The sequence below is a fragment of the Pristiophorus japonicus genome, chromosome 12, assembly GCF_044704955.1.
Source record: "Pristiophorus japonicus isolate sPriJap1 chromosome 12, sPriJap1.hap1, whole genome shotgun sequence".
Taxonomy (NCBI): domain Eukaryota; kingdom Metazoa; phylum Chordata; class Chondrichthyes; family Pristiophoridae; genus Pristiophorus; species Pristiophorus japonicus.
In genome coordinates, this window is record NC_091988.1 from 203,800,761 (window position 1) to 203,820,572 (window position 19,812).

Sequence of the window (19,812 nt, forward strand, 5' to 3'; positions counted from 1 at the left end):
CCCAGCCCAGCTCAACCCAGCCCAGCCCAGCGCAGCCCAGCTCAACCCAGCCCAGCCCAGCCCAGCTCATCCCAGCTCAACTCAACCCTGCTCAATCCAGCGCAACCCAGCTCAGCCCAGCTCAACCCATCCCAGCTCAACCCAGCCCAGCCCAGCCCAGCTCAACCCAGCGCAACCCAGCCCAGCCCAGCTCAACCCAGCCCAGCCCAGCTCATCCCAGCTCAACCCAGCCCAGCCCAGCCCAGCTCAACCCAGCCCAGCCCAGTCCAGCTCAACCCAGCTCAACCCAGTGCAACCCAGCTCAGCCCAGCTCAACCCAGCCCAGCCCAGCCCAGCTCATCCCAGCTCAACCCAGCCCAGCCCAGCCCAGCTCAACCCAGCGCAACCCAGCCCAGCTCAACCCAGCGCAACCCAGCCCAGCCCAGCACAACCCAGCCCAGCCCAGCTCATCCCAGCTCAACCCAGCCCAGCCCAGCCCAGCTCAACCCAGCTCAGCCCAGCTCAACCCAGCCCAGCCCAGCTCAGTCCAGCTCAACCCAGCCCAGCCCAGCCCAGCTCATCCCAGTGCAACCCAGCTCAACCCAGCGCAACCCAGCCCAGCTCAACCCAGCGCAATCCAGCCCAGCTCAACCCAGCGCAATCCAGCCTTGCCCAGCTCAGCCCAGCTCAACTCAGCCCAGCCCAGCCCAGCTCATCCCAGCTCAACCCAGCCCAGCCCAGCCCAGCTCAACCCAGCGCAACCCAGCCTAGCCCAGCTCAACCCAGCTCAACCCAGCGCAACCCAGCTCAGCCCAGCTCAACCCAGCCCAGCCCAGCCCAGCTCATCCCAGCTCAACCCAGCCCAGCCCAGCCCAGTTCAACCCAGCGCAACCCAGCCCAGCTCAACCCAGCGCAACCCAGCCCAGCCCAGCTCAACCCAGCCCAGCCCAGCTCATCCCAGCTCAACCCAGCCCAGCCCAGCTCAACCCAGCTCAGCCCAGCTCAACCCAGCCCAGCCCAGCCCAGCTCAGTCCAGCTCAACCCAGCCCAGCCCAGCCCAGCTCAACCCAGCGCAACCCAGCGCAACCCAGCGCAACCCAGCCCAGCTCAACCCAGCGCAACCCAGCCCAGCTCAACCCAGCCCAGCTCATCCCAGCTCAACCCAGCCCAGCCCAGCCCAGCCCAGCTCAACCCAGCGCAACCCAGCCCAGCTCAACCCAGCTCAACCCAGCCTAGCCCAGCTCAACCCAGCTCAGCCCAGCCCAGCCCAGTGCAACCCAGCCCAGCTCAATCCAGCTCAACCTAGCCCAGCCCAGCCCTGCCCGGTCCCGCCCAGCCCGGCTCATCCCAGCTCAACCCAGCCCGGCCCCGGCCAGCCCCACCCAGCCCAGCCCAGCGTTGCACCGTGCTGGACTGCAGGGATATCAGAACAACAATAGCTAGCATCTATCGCAGTGTCACAGTAAAATGTTCCACGTGCTTCCCAGCAGTGATTATCAGACATTTCACAGCGAGCCACAGAAGGAGGTATTAGGACAGGCGACCAAACTCTTGGTCTAAGAGGTAGGTTTTAAGGAACGTCTTAAGGGAGGAGGAGAGGTTTAGGGAGGGACCATTGGTGGCTGTGCCTTCAGTTGCCTGGGCCCCAAGCTCTGGAACTCCCTCCCTAAACCTCTCCGCCTCTCTCTCCTCCTTCAAGACGCTCCTTAAAACCCACCTCTTTAGTCAAGCTTTTGATCATCTGTCTGAATATCTCCGTATGTGGCTTGGTGTCAAATTTGGTTTACTAATCGCTCCTGTGAAGCACCTTGGGATGTTTTACCACGTTAAAGGCGCTATATAAATGCAAGTTGTTGCTTGGTTCACTGGGTGGTGCCACTGACCCACCAGGAGCTGGGGTTATCTATTTAATAACACGTACAGCATCCATGACCTAACATCTCACCAGCCCCGATTGTAACTGGGCGAGGCTACCCCACGGGCTCTCTGGCTTGAAACCAGAATGATAGCCAGACTTCAAGGGTTAACGAGGGGAGATTACACAAACTAGGGATGGATTCCCTGGAATTTAGAAGGTTAAGGAATGATTTGACCAAAGTTTTCAAGATATTAAGGGGAACTGATCTGCCTCTAACTCCTGGCAATAGGCAAGTCCGTTCCTGCAAGGACCCCCTGCTTGTTGCCCAGGGGCGAGTATTGAGCAAACCCCACCCACTGTGTAAAACCCATTCTCCCTGGGCGGCAGGCTCACACACAAGGGCAAGCTCTCCATCCAATACATCGCTCTGTCTCTCTCTCTCTCACTGACTCGTTCACCTTCCTCTCCCTCTTTCTCTCTCTCTCTCTCTTTCTCTCTCTCAACCTCTCTCTCAGTCTCCCTCTGTTTCGTTATCCCCTCTGTCTGTCTGTCTGTCTCTCTTTCTTTGTGTGTGTGTGTCTCTCTCTATCTCTCTGCCTCTCCCTGTCTCTCTTTCTCTCCTTCTCTGTCTCTATCTCTCTGCCTCTCCCTGTCTCTTTTTCTCTCTCTCTCTGTCTCTATCTCGCTGCCTCTCTCTGTTTCTCTGTTTCTCCCTCTATCTGCCTCAATCTCTCACTCTTTCTCACTGCCTCTCTTTCCTTCTGTCTCTCTGTCTTTGCCTCTCTCTCTCCCCATTAGGTAAGAATATAGAACATAAGAAATAGGAGCAGGAGTCGGCCATACGGCCCCTCGAGCCTGCTCCACCATTCAATACGATCATGGCTGATCCGATCATGGACTCAGCTCCACTTCCCTGCCCGCTCCTCATAATCCTTTGCTCCTCATAATCCTTTACTCCCTTATCGCTCAAAAATCTGTCTATCTCCGCCTTAAATATATTCAATGACCCAGCCTCCACAGCTCTCTGGGGCAGAGAATTCCACAGATTTACAACCCTCTGAGAGAAGAAATTCCTCCTCATCTCAGTTTTAAATGGGCGGCCCCTTATTCTGAGACTATGTCCCCAAGTGTTAATTTCCCCTATGAGTGGAAATATCCTCTCTGCATCCACCTTGTCGAGCCCCCTCATTATCTTATATATTCCGATAAGATCACCTCTCATTCTTCTGAACTCCAATGAGTAGAGGCCCAACCTACTCAACCTATCTTCATAAGTCAACCCCCTTGATACGTCCTTACTATACAGTATAAATGCACACGAGGCCCATGCTTGAGAGAAGGTCAGTCTGTGACCTGTCCTTTATTCCATAGCACTCAAGTGATGGAAGTGGGTGGAGCGTCCCCTTTTATACCTGAAGGTCCAGGTTAGGAGTGTCTCCCACCTAGTGGTCAGTGTTCTCACGCTGTACAACTTAGATCAGATTATACATGGGTTACAATGCTGGTTGAATACATGACATCACCTGCCCCCCAAAGTCTTATTGGGATCACAGGTTGAGTCTCTCTGGTGGTTTACGCTCCCTTGTAGAGCGCCTGAGTTGGGGCTCCGGTTGTTGGGCGCTGGCCTGAGTGTCTGCTGTTTGCAGTGCCTCAGGCCTGTCCGGACTGCCCACAGTGACTGGCTCTCCTCCACTTGGTTCCGGTGTTCGGTCACCTGTAGTGGAGTGAACTCTATATCGTGTTCTTCCTCTGCTTCTTCTATGGGGTTGCTGAACCTCCTTTTTGTTTGATCCACATGTTTGCGGCAGATTTGTCCATTGGTAAGTTTAACTACCAGAATCCTATTTCCCTCTTTGGCAACCACAGTGCCTGTGAGCCATTTGGGCCCTGCAACGTAGTTGAGGACAAAAACAGGGTAATTTACATCAATACATCGCGCCCTCGCATTCCTGTCATGGTAGTGATATTGTGACTGGTGCCTGCTCTCGACAATTTCTTTCATGGTGGGGTGTATAAGGGATAACCGGGTTTTGAGCGTCCTTTTCATTAGCAGCTCTGCGGGTGGAACCCCTGTGAGCGAGTGTGGTCGGGATCTGTAGGCCAACAGGAGGCGTGATAAGCGGGTTTGTAGGGAACCCCCTTGGATTCTGAGCATCCCCTGTTTGATTATCTGCACTGCTCGTTCTGCCTTGCCATTTGAGGCCGGCTTGAATGGTGCCGTTCTAACCTGGTTAATTCCATTGCCTGCCATGAAGTCCTGGAATTCAGTGCTTGTGAAGCACGGGCCATTGTCGCTGACCAAGACATCCGGTAGACCATGGGCGGTGAACATTGCCCGTAGACTTTCTACCGTGGCAGAGGATGTGCTTGAATTTAAAATGTCACACTCGATCCATTTGGAGTAGGCGTCTACTACAACCAAAAACATTTTTCCCATGAAAGGACCTGCGTAGTCCACATGGATGTGTGACCAAGGCTTGGCGGGCCATGGCCAGGGGCTAAGGGGGGCTTCCCTGGGCGCATTGCCCAGCTGGGCACACGTGTTGCACCTGCGAACACAAAGTTCCAGGTCTGCATCTATCCCTGGCCACCAAACGTGTGACCTGGCAATTGCCTTCATCGTGACAATGCCCGGGTGCCCATTGTGGAGTTCTCTGATGAACACCTCTCTGCCCATCTGGGGCATGACTATGCGGTTCCCCCACAGGAGGCAATCGGCCTGAATCGAGAGTTCATCCTTGCGCCTGTGAAATGGTTTAAATTCCTCAGGGCATGCCCTGTACGTGGCTGCCCAGTCCCCATTCAGGACACATTTCTTGACTAGAGACAATAACGGGTCTCTATTTGTCCAGACTTTAATCTAACGGGCTGTCACGGGTGAGCCTTCGCTTCCGAAAGCTTCAACAGCCATGACCATCTCAGCACCATGCTCGGTAGCCCCCTCAGTGGTGGCTAGTGGGAGCCTGCTGAGTGCATCGGCGCAGTTTTCGGTGCCCGGTCTGTGCCTAATTGTGTAGTCATAGGCGGCTAACGTGAGTGCCCACCTCTGTATGCGGGCCGATGCGTTTGCATTTATGGCCTTGTTGTCGGCCAAAAGGGACGTTAGGGGTTTGTGATCTGTCTCCAGCTCAAATTTCCTGCCAAACAGGTACTGGTGCATTTTCTTTACCGTATATACACATGCGAGCGCCTCCTTTTCTACCATCCCGTAGCCCCTTTCTGCCTGGGACAGACTCCTGGAGGCATAAGCTACCGGCTGTAACTGACCCTTGGCATTGACATGCTGCAACACACACCCGACACCATAGGACGACGCATCGCACGTTAACACAAGTTTCTTACATGGGTCATATAGCGTTAACAGATTGTTGGAACATAACAAATTGCGTGCTCTATTAAAAGCCCTTTCTTGGCTGTCCCCCCAGACCCATTCGCGACCTTTGCGTAGGAGCACGTGTAGCGGCTCTAGCAGCGTGCTCAATTTGGGAAGAAAGTTACCAAAATATTTCAGGAGCCCCAGGAACGAACGCAGCTCCGTCGTGTTACGGGGTCTGGGTGCTCTCTGGATCGCTTCCGTCTTGGACGCAGTAGGGCTGATCCCATCTGCTGCTACCCTCATCCCCAGGAATTCTACCTCTGGAGCTAGGAAGACGCACTTCGCCTTTTTCAGTCGCAGCCCTACATGGTCCAGTCTGCATAGCACCTCCTCCAGGTTGTGGAGGTGTTCTTCAGTATCGCGACCCGTGATGAGGATGTCGCCCTGAAAAACCACCGTCCCTGGAATCGACTTGAGGAGGCTTTCCATATTTCGTTGGAAGATCGCGGCGGCCGAGCGAATCCCAAACGGACATCTGTTGTACTCAAACAACCCCTTGTGTGTCGTGATGGTGGTCAGCTTCTTCAACTCACTCACCAGCTCCTGGGTCATGTAAGCTGAGGTCAGGTCCAGTTTTGAAAAAAGTTTGCCACCGGATAGCGTTGCAAAGAGGTCCTCTGCTCTCGGTAGCGGGTATTGGTCATGGAGTGACACCCGATTGATGGTGGCCTTGTAAGCGCCACATATCCTGACTGACCCATCCGCCTTGAGCACCGGCACAATCGGGCTCGCCCAGTCACTGAATTCGACTGGCGAGATGATGCCTTCCCTCAACAGGCGGTCCAATTTGTCTTCTATCTTTTCCCACATCACGTACGGCACCGCTCTGACCTTGTTGTGTACTGGCCTGGCGTCCGGGTTTATGTGAATCACTACCTTGGTCCCCATGAAAGTGCCGATGCTGGGTTGAAATAATGAGTCAAATTTGTCCAGGGCCTGTGAGCATGATACTCGCTCCACAGAGGAAATTGCATTGACATCGTCCCATTTCCAGTTCATGACAGCAAGCCAACTCCTCCCCAGTAGTGCGGGACCGTCCCCCGGGACAATCCAGAGTGGCAACCTGTTCTCCGAATCTTTGTGGGTCACGACGACCGTGGCACTGCCTAGCACCGGAATGATCTGCTTTGTGTAAGTCCGTAGCTGTGCGTCAATCGGCGATAATTTTGGCCTCCTGGCCTTGGATGCCCACAACTTTTCGAACTGTTTGATACCCATCAGGGACTGGCTGGCCCCCGTGTCTAGCTCCATTGATACTGGGATGCCATTGAGGAGCACTTTCATCATTATCGGTTGCGTCCTGGTGTATGAACTGTATATGTGCTCCACATGAACTCGCTGAACTTCAGCTTCCAGCGATTTCCCCCAGTGTCCATTTCTGCAATTTCTGCAGGTATTTTGCTCATCTCTGCAAACTCCGGCTGAATGTATGCCTCCACGCCTCCAGCATGAGTTGCGGTTTGAAACAAAAGGTCCCTTGCCAGTCGATCGTCCCTGACTGCCCCTGATATTGTCCTTGAGTGCACCATTAACAGGTGTTGATGGCCCCATTACTGGCCGCATTGTCCCTTGCAATGGCGTGAATCGCTGTTCAGCTTGCCATTGTCTCTGTCGAACTCCCCCTCTGGGTTCGACTACATGTTGGGGCATGCCTGACTGCCCTTGTCTGCCTGGAGAACTGTGTGTTGCTTTAACAATGTTGAATCTCTGTCCCAACCATTCCTTAACACAGTACCTCTCATCTGATCTGCTAGTGGCCATGCTCGCGTGGTTTAAATCCCAGTTTCTCGTCGCCATTGATACGTCCTTACTATACAGTATAAATGTACACGAGGCCCATGCTTGAGAGAAGGTCAGTCTGTGACCTGTCCTTTATTCCTTAGCACTCAAGTGATGGAAGTGGGTGGAGCTTCCCCTTTTATACCTGAAGGTCCAGGTTAGGAGTGTCTCCCACCTAGTGGTCAGTGTTCTCACGGTGTACAACTTAGGTCAGTTTATACATAGGTTACAATGCTGGTTGAATACATGGCACCCCTCATCTCCGGAATCAACCTCGTGAATCTTCTCTGAACAGCCTACAATGCAATCCTTCCTTAAATACGGAGACCAAAACTGTACACAGTACTCCAGCATCAAGAGACACAGAACCACGGCGGGTGAATGGAGTTAGGGTGCCGATCAGCCGCGATCTGGTTGAATGGCGGAACAGGCTCAAGGGGCTGAATGTGCTCCTCCTGTTCCTGTGTAACAGGCTCGAGGGGCTGAATGTGCTCCTCCTGTTCCTGTGTAACAGGCTCGAGGGGCTGAATGGGCCTCCTCCTGTTCCTGTGTAACAGGCTCGAGGGACTGAATGGCCTCCTCCTGTTCCTGTGTAACAGGCTCGAGGGGCTGAATGGGCCTCCTCCTGTTCCTGTGTAACAGGCTCGAGGGGCTGAATGACCTCCTCCTGTTCCTGTGGAATTGAAATCACGACTCATTGCATCAGCATCTATTTCCTCAAGGCCTCCACGTGGTGGAGCTTTCTGCTTCTCTCCCTCTGACAATACAACCGTCCATAACCCGAGCTCGACAGGTCCTCGCCAGCATTTCCCAAGTTGTCCCCTTTCCTGCCCGATTATTTCTAAACTGTCCGATCCCCGGGAGCCCCAGCCTCGGTTCCTCGCTGAGAAAGGCAGAGCAGTGTGAGTGTGATTCTCGTGTTAACACAACCCCGATCAACCTTTGCAGGTGGAAGAGTTAGTTCTGGTGGACATTGATAAGGGCGTATTCCTCACCACACAACACAAGGGCCTGGAGGCCCCTCACCTGCCCACAGCCGTGGTGGAAGAATTCCTAAGCAGGTAAGGAGCCCACCCGGGATTGTCTTCCTGAGGCGACACAGGCGGAGAGATCCCGGGAATACACCGGCGTGTTAATCCCAAAGGCTTGGCATCGATCGGACCCCATTGAAACCTGGAAGGGTCTTAATAAAATTGGGCGGGCAAGGCCCAGATGTGGATCAGGATGTAGATTAATTTATGGCCCGACAAGCCATTGTGATGGGGCATGGTGATGTACATTGTGTTGGGCAGTCGACCAGCTGACCCAATTATCTCCTGACTATATTTCCAATTATCTCACGTGTCATTTAGCAAATTGAATGACCAAAAAACGGAGTTAGGTAATGGAATGGAGGGAGAGTGTGCCGTCCATCCCATCCCAAGAACTAGGGGCCATCAATATACGATACTCACTAATAAATCCGATCGAGAATTCAGGAGAAACTTCTTTACCCAGAGAGGGGTGAGAATGTGGAACTCGCTGCCACAGGGAGGGGTTGAGGTGAATAGTATCGATGTATTTAAGGGGAAGCTGGATAAACACATGAGGGGGAAAGGAATAGAGGGATATGGTGATGGGGTGAGATGGAGAGGGCTGGGAGGAGGCTGGTGTGGAGCATAAACACCGGCACGGACCCGTGGGGCCGAATGGCCTGTTTCTGTGGTGTAGACTCGATGTAATTCTGGGTCCATTCGATCATTGTAAGGCTCGTAAAGCTGTCTTGAAGAAAAGCATTTAGAAACTTTTATTTGTAGAAAAACAGTTAGAGCCAAACAGTTTCCAAGGTGATGAGGTCACATGCACATGGTAATCAATGTTGCACAGGCAGCTGGATGGAGTTAGGTCGCAGGTCAGCCGTGATCTCATTGAATGGCGGAGCCAGCTCGAGGGGCTGAATGGCCTCCTCCTGTTCCTGTGTAACAGGCTCGAGGGGCTGAATGGGCCTCCTCCTGTTCCTGTGTAACAGACTCGAGGGGCTGAATGGGCCTCCTGTTCCTGTGTAACAGGCTCGAGGGGCTGAATGGGCCTCCTCCTGTTCCTGTGTAACAGGCTCGAGGGGCTGAATGGGCCCCCTCCTGTTCCTGTGTAACAGACTCGAGGGGCTGAATGGGCTCCTCCTGTTCCTGTGTAACAGGTTCGAGGGGCTGAATGGGCCTCCTCCTGTTCCTGTGTAACAGGCTCGAGGGGCTGAATGGGCCTCCTCCTGTTCCTGTGTAACAGGCTCGAGGGGCTGAATGGCCTCCTCCTGTTCCTGTGTAACAGGCTCGAGGGGCTGAATGGGCCTCCTCCTGTTCCTGTGTAACAGACTCGAGGGGCTGAATGGGCCTCCTCCTGTTCCTGTGTAACAGGCTCGAGGGGCTGAATGGCCTCCTGCTCCTGTTTGGTGTTCCTTCTTCGTCTTTTCATCATTTTTTGGGGAATCAATAGCTTGTTAAACAGCTTTTCATAAAGTTGTTGCTTCTTTAACTGGTTCTTGAATATAATAATGTACAAGTAACCTTTGGTTGTTTCCTTGACCTTTGTACTTTGACCTCTGTAACACCTGTAATTTAACTTTTGCCCAGTCGCATATGATACTTTGACCTCTGCGCTGTGGTCACGCTCTGTGGTCACTCCCTGTGGTCACTCCCTGCGGTAACTCTCTGTGGTCACTCACTCTCTGTCGTCACTCCCTGCGGTCACTCACTCTCTGTGGTCACTCTCTGCGGTCACACTCTCTGCGGTCACTCACTCCCTGCGGTCACTCTCCGCGATCACTCACTCTCTGCGGTCACTCTCTACAGTCACTCCCTGCGGTCACTCTCCGCAGTCACTCACTCCCTGCGGTCACTCCCTACAGTCACACTCTGAGGTCACTCCCTGCAGTCACTCACTCTCTGCGGTCACTCACTCGATACGGTCACTCTCTGCGGTCACTCCCTGCGGTCACTCATTCTCTGCGGTCACTCATTCCCTGCGGTCACTCACTCTCTGCAGTCACTCACTCTCTGCGGTCACTCTCTCTCTGCGGTCACTCTCTCTCTGCGGTCAATCACTCTCTGAGGTCACTCACTCTCTGCAGTCACTCACTGCGGTCAATCACTCTCTGCGGTCACTCACTCTCTGAGGTCACTCACTCCCTGTGGTCACTCACTTTCTGCGGTCACTCACTCCCTGTGGTCACTCACTCTCTGAGGTCACTCACTGCGGTCACTCGCTCTCTGCGGTCACTCCTTGTGGTCACTCACTCTCTGCGGTCACTCACTCTCTGCGGTCACTCTCTGCGGTCACTCACTCTCTGCGGTCACACTCTCTGCGGTCATTCCCTGAGGTCACTCCCTGCGGTCACTCACTCTCTGCGGTCACTCTCTGCGGCCACTCACTCTCTGCGGTCACTCACTCCCTGTGGTCACTCTGCAGTCACTCACTCTCTGTGGTCACTCTGCGGTCACTCACTCTCTGTGGCCACTCTCTGCGGTCACTCCCTGAGGTCACTCACTCTCCGCGGTCACTCACTCCCTGCAGTCACTCACTCTCTGTGGTCACTCTCTGTGGTCACTCACTCCCTGCGGTCACTCACTCCCTGCGGTCACTCTCTGTGGTCACTCACTCCCTGCGGTCACTCCCTGAGATCACTCACTCTCCGCGGTCACTCACTCCCTGCAGTCACTCACTCTCTGTGGTCACTCTCTGTGGTCACTCACTCCCTGCGGTCACTCTCTGCGGTCACTCACTCCCTGCAGTCACTCTGCGGTCACTCACTCTCTGCGGTCACTCACTCTCTGTGGTCACTCTCTGCGGTCACTCACTCCCTGCAGTCACTCCCTGCAGTCACTCTGCGGTCACTCACTCTCTGCGGTCACTCACTCTCTGTGGTCACTCCCTGCGGTCACTCACTCCCTGCGGTCACTCTCTGCGGTCACTCTCTGCAGTCACTCTGCGGTCACTCACTCTCTGCGGTCACTCACTCTCTGTGGTCACTCTCTGCGGTCACTCACTCCTTGCGGTCACTCCCTACAGTCACTCTGCTATCACTCACTCCCTGCGGTCACTCTGCGGTCACTCACTCCCTGCGGTCACTCCCTGCGGTCACTCTGCGGTCACTCACTGCCAGCGGTCACTCTGCAGTCACTCACTCCCTGCGGTCACTCTGTGGTCACTCTGCGGTCACTCACTCCCTGCGGTCACTCACTCCCTGCGGTCACTCTGCGGTCACTCACTCCCTGCGGTCTCTCTGCGGTCACTCACTGCCTGCGGTCACTCTGTGGTCACTCACTGCCCATGTTGTGCTCCAGTATGCAGCAACTGCAGGTGAACCGTGAGCTGACCTCGGCCCACCTGGCTTCTCACACCAACCTGGCCACGGCCCGAGAGAGGGAGCGACTCCAGAGACAGCAAATGAACCAACGCGTCCGACAGATCTTCCTGCAGCTCATCGGGAATCTCCTCAGGTCAGCATCAACCCCGACCCCTGCTCCACCTGAACCCTGACCCCTGCTCCACCCGCACTCTGACCTCTGCTCCACCTGCACTCTGACCCCTGCTCCACCTGCACTCTGACCCCTGCTCCACCCGAACCCTGACCCCTGTTCCACCCGCACTCTGACCCCTGCTCCACCTGCACTCTGACCCCTGCTCCACCTGAACCCTGACCCCTGCTCCACCCGCACTCTGACCTCTGCTCCACCTGAACCCTGACCCCTGCTCCACCCGCACTCTGACCCCTGCTCCACCCAAACTGTGACCTCCACTCCACCTGCACCCTGACCTCAGGCCACCTGCACCCTGACCTCGGGCCACCTGCACCCTGACCTCGGGCCACCTGCACCCTGACCTCGGGCCACCTGCACCCTGACCTCGGCCCCCCATGCCTGTTCCCGATCCAAACGTCAGTTTCGGGAAGAATGAGAAACAGCGGGAGTTGAAAACTTGAAAGGAAAGCTGCCAATTGGGGGAAGGGCCTGAGGGTCAGCACGGGTGGCCTTCCCATCACCAGCCTTTCGCCAGGCAGTGAATACCGGGGAATAACCGGCCGCCTCGTCAGGGGGGAAAGGAGAGGGCCGATTCCACAGATACACCAAGTGCAGAGAGGGAGGTCATGACATCAATTCACAGGGAAATATTCAGGCCATTTAACCAATCCATTGCCCGTGGCCCGGGAGCGCGGAGGGGGTCGACACGCCGTGACACTCCCCGAGGTGCGGACGCCCCCGTGGTGCACAGTCAGCGCCTGCTCCCCGGGTGCTGTGGGGCCCGCGGGTGGGGGGGGTTGGTGATCAGTGGTCGCTATGGTGACGTGTGTTCTCTGTACCCAGGGATGTGTCCAAGCACTTGAACCTCAAGCACCGCGTCTTTATCAAGAAGGAGTTTCTGGACTCGCGACAGCCGGCCGCACAACCCTTTTACACCAGCGTGAGTAACCGCCTCTCGGTCTTCACTCCCTCACCCAGAGGGAGGCGTGGTCTGGGGGTGGGGGGGCGGTCAATCGTGCCTTACGCGGCAGCCCGCGAAGTCCCATGCCCACCACTCACAGCACCACTTACTGCCCGCGAAACACACGGCTGAGCAAAGCCTGGTCCCGCCAGCGAGTTTCGGTCTGTGAGCGGGTGCACTGTGATCGCACATTGCTCCCCCGAGATACGTTCGACTTAACTGCTCATAACCCCACAACCTCGCAGTGCAACAAAGACAACAGTAACAGGGCGGGCGCGACCCATCGGGTTCGGTCGGAAGTGTCTGCCCCTTATCTGTATAACTGAGCCCCTCGGCCACTCACAGCCCCTCACTCTGTGTTCGCACACATTAAATCCGGCTGCTGTAAGTTGGCGACATTGTAAACAAAATAACTGTGAAATCATAAAAAACCGTCTGATTGAATGGATTTAGTTTCCTTAAACCCACCACTCTAATTGGATCGGGTTAACCCAAAAACAGTGAGAATGTCGGTGAGAGTGTGATAAGAACATAAGAATCAGGGGCGGGAGTAGGCCATAGGGCCCCTCGAGCCTGCTCCGCCGTTCAATAAGATCACGGCTGATCTTCGACCTCCATCTTCCTGCACAGTCCACATATCCTCTGGAGTCCAATGGGGTGAGATGGCTGTGTTTTGGGCGTGGGGTTCTGGCCCGGACTCGCGCGCCACGCCCCTGGTGAGCAAGTGGCGGCCAGCAGAGTGTGCACCGAGCCTCCCCTGTAAAGCCCCCGGGCGAGGGTTTGGGTTGATTGGACACAGCCTGAGGTCTTTTCTTGCTCCTTGCACAGTTCCTGAAGACTGACCTATTCCACTGCTTTCTGAAGGCACGGCTCAACAAGAAGGTGGATGCCTTCACCCGTTGGGAGCACATGGCACGGAACGATCCGAACAGGTAACCCCCGCCGACAGTGTGCGATTGGCAAGCTGCCTCTCCATCAGCCGGGGCGCGGTCACAGGACAGAGGGAGGCATTGGTGTGTGGCACGTGATCCCACATCGCCAAGCAAAGGAAGATAATAGCTTCCATTTCTAGAGCGCCTTTCACAACAGCCAGTGAAGTACTTTCTAAAATGTAGTCACTGTTGTAATGTGGGAAACGCGGCGGCCAATTTGTGCACAGAAGCTCCCACCAACAGCAATGTGATAATGACCAGATAATCTGTTTTAGGAACATAGAAACATAGAAAATAGGTGCAGGAGTAGGCCATTCAGCCCTTCGCGCCTGCACCGCCATTCAATATGATCAGGGTTGATCATGCAACTTCAGTACCCCATTCCTGCCTTCTCTCCATCCCCCTTGATCCCTTTAGCCGTAAGGGCCACAACTAACTCCCTTTTGAATATATCCAACAAACTGGCCTCAACAACTTTCTGTGGTAGAGAATTCCACAGGTTCACCACTCTCTGGGTGAAAAAGTTTCTCCTCATCTCGGTCCTAAATGGCTTACCCCTTATCCTTAGACTGTGACCCCTGGTTCTGGACTTCCCCAACATCGGGAACATTCTTCCTGCATCTAACCTGTCCAGTCCCGTCAGAATTTTATATGTTTCTATGAGATCCCCTCTCATCCTTCTAAATTCCAGTGAATATAAGCCCAGTCGATCCAGTCTTTCTTCATGCATCAGTCTTGCCATCCCGGGAATCAGTCTGGTGAACCTTTGCTGCACTCCCTCAATAGCAAGGACGTCCTTCCTCAGATTAGGAGATCAAAACTGCACACAATACTCCAGGTGTGGCCTCACCAAGGCCCTGTACAACTGCAGTAACACCTCCCTGCTCCTATACTCAAATCCCCTCGCTATGAAGGCCAACATACCATTTGCTTTCTTAACTACCTGCTGTACCTGCATGCCTACTTTCAATGGCTGATGTACCATGACACCCAGGTCTCGTTGCACCTCCCCTTTTACTAATCTGTCACCATTCAGATAATAATCTGCCTTCCTGTTTTTGACACAAAAGTGGATAACCTCACATTTATCCACATTATACTGCATCTGCCATGCATTTGCCCACTCACCTAACCTGTCTAAATCACCCTGCAGCCTCTTAGCATCCTCTTCACAGCTCACACTGCCACCCAGTTAGTGTCATCTGCAAACTTGGAGATATTACATTCAATTCCTTCGTCTAAATCATTAATATATGTTGCAAATAGCTGGGGTCCCAGCACTGAACCTTGCGGTACCCGACTAGTCCCTGTCTGCCATTCTGCAAAGGACCCATTTATTCCCACTCTTTGCATCCTGTCTGCCAACCAGTTCTCTATCCACTTCAGTACATTACCCCCAATCCCATGTGCCTTAATTTTGCACACTAATCTCTTGTGTGGGACCTTGTCAAAAGCCTTTTGAAAGTCCAAATACATCACATCGACTGGTTCTCCCTTATCCACTCTACTAGTTATATCCTCAAAAAATTCCAGAAGATTTGTCAAGCATGATTTCCCTTTCATAAATCCATGCTGACTTGGACCAATCCTGTCACTGCTTTCCAAATGTGCTGCTATTCTATCTTTAATAATTGATTCCAGCATTTTCCCCACTACCGATGTCAGGCTAACCGGTCTATAATTCCCTGTTTTCTCTCTCCCTCCTTTTTTAAAAAGTGGGGTTACATTAGCTACCCTCTAATCCATAGGAACTGATCCAGAGCCAATGGAATGTTGGAAAATGACCACCAATGCATCCACTATTTCTAGGGCTACTTCCTTAAGTACTCTGGGATGCAGACTATCAGACTCTGGGGATTTATCAGCCTTCAATCCCATCAATTTCCCTAACACAATTTCCTGACTAATAAGGATTTCCCTCAGTTCCCTCAGTTCCTTCTTCTCGCTAGACCCTAGTATTTTCGTGAGGTTATCTGTGTCTTCCTTAGTGAAGACGGAACCAAAGTATTTGTTCAATTGTTCTGCCGTTTCCTTGTTCCCCATTTTCTTCTCCCAGAAGGTTGTGAATCTGTGGAATTCTCTGCCCAAGGAAGCAGTTGAGGCTAGCTCATTGACTGTATTCAAATCACAGACAGATAGATTTTTAAGCAATAAGGGAATTAAGGGTTACGGGGAGCGGGCGGGTAAGTGGAGCTGAGTCCACGGCCAGATCAACCATGATCTTGTTGAATGGCGGAGCAGGCTCGAGGGGCTAGATGGCCTACTCCTGTTCCTAATTCTTATGTTCTTATGTTCTTATTATGAATTCACCTGATACTGATTGCAAGGGACTTACATTAGTCTTCACTAATCTTTTTCTCTTCACATATCTATAGAAGCTTTTGCAGTCAGTTTTTATGTTCCCTGCAAGCTTACTCTTATACTCTATTTTCCCCCTCCTAATTAAACCCTTTGTCCTCCTCTGCTGAATTCTAAATTTCTCCCAGTCCTCAGGTTTGCTGCTTTTTCTGGCCAATTGATATGCCTCTTCCTTGGATTTAACACTATCCTTAATTTCCCTTGTTAGCCACGGTTGAGCCACCTTCCCCGTTTTATTTTTACGCCAGACAGGGATGGACAATTGTTGTAATTCATCCATGTGATATTTATATGCCTGCCAATGCCTATCCACCATCAACCCTTTAAGTATCATTCGCCAGTCTATCCAAGCCAATTCACGTCTCATACCATCGAAGTTACCTTTTTTTAAGTTCAGGACCCTAGTCTCTGAAATAACTGTGTCACTCTCCAACTTAATGAAGAATTCTGCCATATTATGGTCACTCTTCCCCAAGGGGCCTCGCACGACAAGATTGCTAATTAATCCTCTCTCATTACACAACACCCAGTCGAGGATGGCCAGCTCTCTAGTTGGTTCATCGACATATTGGTCTAGAAAACCATCCCTTATACACACCAGGAAATCCTTCTCCACCGTATTGCTACCAGTTTGGTTCGCCCAATCTATATGTAGATTAAAGTCACCCATGATAACTGCTGCACCTTTATTGCACGCATCCCTAATTTCTTGTTTGATGCCATTCCCAAACTCACTACTACTGTTTGGTGGTCTGTACACAACTCCCACTAGTGGTTTCTGCCCTTTGGTATTCCGCAGCTCCACCCATACAGATTCCACATCATCCAAGCTAATGTCCTTCCTTACTATTGCGTTAATTTCCTCTTTAACCAGCAACGCTACTCCATCTCCTTTTCCTTTCTGTTTATCCTTCCTGAATATTGAATACCCCTGGATGTTGAGTTCCCAGCCTTGGTCACCCTGGAGCCATGTCTCCGTGATGCCAATTACATCATATCCGTTACCAGCTGTCTGCGCAGTTAATTCACCACCTTATTAGGAATGGTCCTCGCATTGAGGCACAGAGCCTTCAGGCTTGTTTTTTAGCACACTTTGTCCTTTTAGAATTATGTTGTAATGTGGCCCTTTTTGACTTTTGCCTTTGATTTCTCTGCCTTCCACTTTTCCTTATTTCCTTTCCACCTTTTGCGTCTGCCCCCATTTTACCTCCCTCTGTCTCCCTGCATAGATTCCCATTCCCCTGCCATATTAGTTTAAACCCTCCCCAACAGCACTAGCAAACGGTGATGTTGGTTGAGGGATAACTATTGGCCCCACCACACCAGGGACAAATCCCCTGCTCTTCTTCAAAATAGTTCCCTGGGATCTTTTACATCCAACTATGAGAGCAGACGGGACCTCAATTTAATGTCTCATCCGAAAGATAGCACCTCCGACAGTGCAGCACTCCCTCAGTACTGCCCCTCCGCCAGTGCAGCGCTCCCTCAGTACTGCCCCTCTGACAGTGCGGCGTTCCCTCAGTACTACCCGTCTGACAGTGCAGCGCTCCCTCAGTACTGCGCCTCCAACAGTGCAGCACTCACTCAGTACTGCCCCTCCGACAGTGCAGCTCTCCCTCAGTACTGGCCCTCCAACAGTGCGGCACTCCTTCAGTACTGCCCCTCCAACAGTGCGGCGCTCCCTCAGTACTGCCCCTCCGACAGTGTGGCACTCCCTCAGTACTGCCCCTCCGACAGTGCAGCTCTCCCTCAGTACTGCCCCTCCAAAAGTGTGGCACTCCCTCAGTACTGAATTAGCAGCCTGGATTTTGTGTTCAAGTCTCTGGAGTGGGACTTGAACCCACAACCTGTCTGACTCAGAGGCGAGAGTGCTGCCCACTGTGCCTGGGCTGTCTTGGCTCAGTCTCAGAACCCGTGTAGCATTTATATTTGATAAGAACATAAGAATTAGGAGCAGGAGTCGGCCATTCGGTCCCTCGAGCCTGCTGCACCATTCAATAAGATCATGGTTGATCTTCGAACTCATCTCCACTTTAGCATTATTGTTGCCAAATTAAGTTAATCTAGGGGTTAAGTCATGGCAGGAGAGCTCAGACACGTGTTATGCTCTTCCTGTACTATGGGGGAAGTCAGGGACGCTTCCAGTGTCCCTGACGACTACATATGCGGGAAGTGTATCTGGCTGCAACTCCTGACAGACCGCATTGCAGCACTGGAGCTGTGGGTGGATTCACTCTGGAGCATCCACAATGCTGAGAATGACGTGAATACACGTTTAGTGAGTTGGTCTTAGCGCAGGTAAAGTTTACACAGCCAGATAGGGGATGGGTGACCAGTGGTAGGAACGTAGTGCAGGGGTCCCCTGCCGTCATCCCCCTGCACAACAGATACACCGATTTGGGTACTGTTGTGGGGGATGACTCATCAGGGGAGGGCAGCAGCAGCCAAGTTCTTGGCACCATGGGTGGCTCTGCTGCACAGGAGGGCAGGGAAAAGAGTGGGAGAGCGACAGTGATAGGGGATTCTATTTTAAGGGGAATAGAAAGACGTTTCTGCGGTCGCAATCGAGACTCCAGGATGGTATGTTGCCTCCCTGGTGTAAGAGTCAAGGAGGTCTTGGAGCAGGTGCAAGACATTTTGAAGGGGGAGAGTAAACAGCCAGTTGTCGTGGTGCATATAGGTAACAAAGATATAGGTAAAAAACGGGATGAGGTCCAACAAGACGAATTTAGGGAGCTAGGAGCTAAATTAAAAAGTAGGACCTCAAAAGTAGTAATCTCAGGATTGCTACCAGTACCACGTGCTAGTCAGAGTAGGAATCACAGGATAGCGCAGATGAATACGTGGCTTGAGGAGTGGTGCAGAAGGGAGGGATTCAAATTCCTGGGATATTGGAACCGGTTCTGGGGGAGGTGGGACCAGTACAAACCGAGCTCGGTATGGGGGGAGGGGGGATCGGTGTGGGGGGGGGGGGTCGGTGTGGGGGGAGGGGGGGTGGTGTGGGGGGAGGGGGGCGATGTGGGGGGAGGGGTGGAAGTGGGGGCAGGTTGGAGAGCCCCTACGACTCTGCAGCCATTTCCGTGGCAAACACCGGGCCACCAGGGTGGGTTTGGCCAGGCCCAGCGGCCCAGTACCCGGGGGGGGGGGGGGGGAATGGGGCACCAGGCTGCCCGTTGGCGGCTCGGCCGAACCCATGGCCATAATTGTCGGCCCGATCTGGCAGTCGACCGACAATACGAAATAATATGGAGTTGCCGCCCAGCCACGGAGCGGGCACCAACAGGAAAAGCCGTCAGTTCACCGACCGGTGGCGCCGCTCCCACGGGTCTGTATCGGGCAGGAGTCGGCGCCGGACACTAAGGGGTCAGCTCATGCACGCTGTGGCAGGAATACAGGCGAGGCGGATCCCACACACCGCTCCAAAACTGAAGGAGGGCAATATACAAAATGGTGGCCCCTCCACGGAGAATTGGTGGCCAGTCTGCACCGGCCGGTGTCCACCGCTTTCAGGCCTGATAGAAACGGGCAATTTCTGCGATTCGGGAGCTCTGTACCTCTGGCCCACTGAGGCTGCCGGGCGCTGATACCCTCCCGCTGCCGCCCACAATACCGAGCCGGACCGGGGACCGCCGAAATATGGGCGGGCCTTACAGCTCATCAATATCGGGGCCCAGGATTGTAACTACGATGATTTATTCCCTGAGAAGGTGGGGCAGAACAGCTTTCTTGGACCGGAGCAGTTTAATGCAACTGAGGGACTGGTTCGGCCACTGCACAGGGCAGTTTAGAGTCAAGCGCGTTGGTGTGGGACTGGAGTCACGTGTAGGCCCAGAGCAGGTAAGGGCGGCAGGTTTCCTACCCTAGAGGATCTCAGTAAACCAGTTGGGTCTTTACGACAATCCGATAGTTTCAGGGTCACTTTTACAGGCTTCTCATTTCCACATTTATGTTAAACTGATTTCACCGTCTCAAAGTACCATGGTGGAGTTTCAACTCACATTCTCGAGTCCAGTAACATAACCACGGCTGCTAACCGTACCCCAACTGAATTAAGAACACAAGAGTCTAAGAATTAG

General features: G+C 53.3%; 1 protein-coding gene across 4 annotated transcripts in view; it reads left to right on the top strand.

The window, feature by feature from the left end:
• Positions 1-19,812, top strand: part of LOC139277669 (DENN domain-containing protein 3-like) — a 202,348-nt gene that overhangs the window by 103,392 nt on the left and 79,144 nt on the right. For all 4 annotated transcript variants that reach the window (XM_070896461.1, XM_070896460.1, XM_070896463.1 and 1 more), the window contains exons 9-12: positions 7,941-8,053; positions 11,309-11,464; positions 12,329-12,425; positions 13,275-13,378. In XM_070896461.1, coding sequence (XP_070752562.1) covers positions 7,941-8,053; positions 11,309-11,464; positions 12,329-12,425; positions 13,275-13,378 — 470 coding nt within the window. The remainder of the gene's footprint in view (positions 1-7,940; positions 8,054-11,308; positions 11,465-12,328; positions 12,426-13,274; positions 13,379-19,812) is intronic.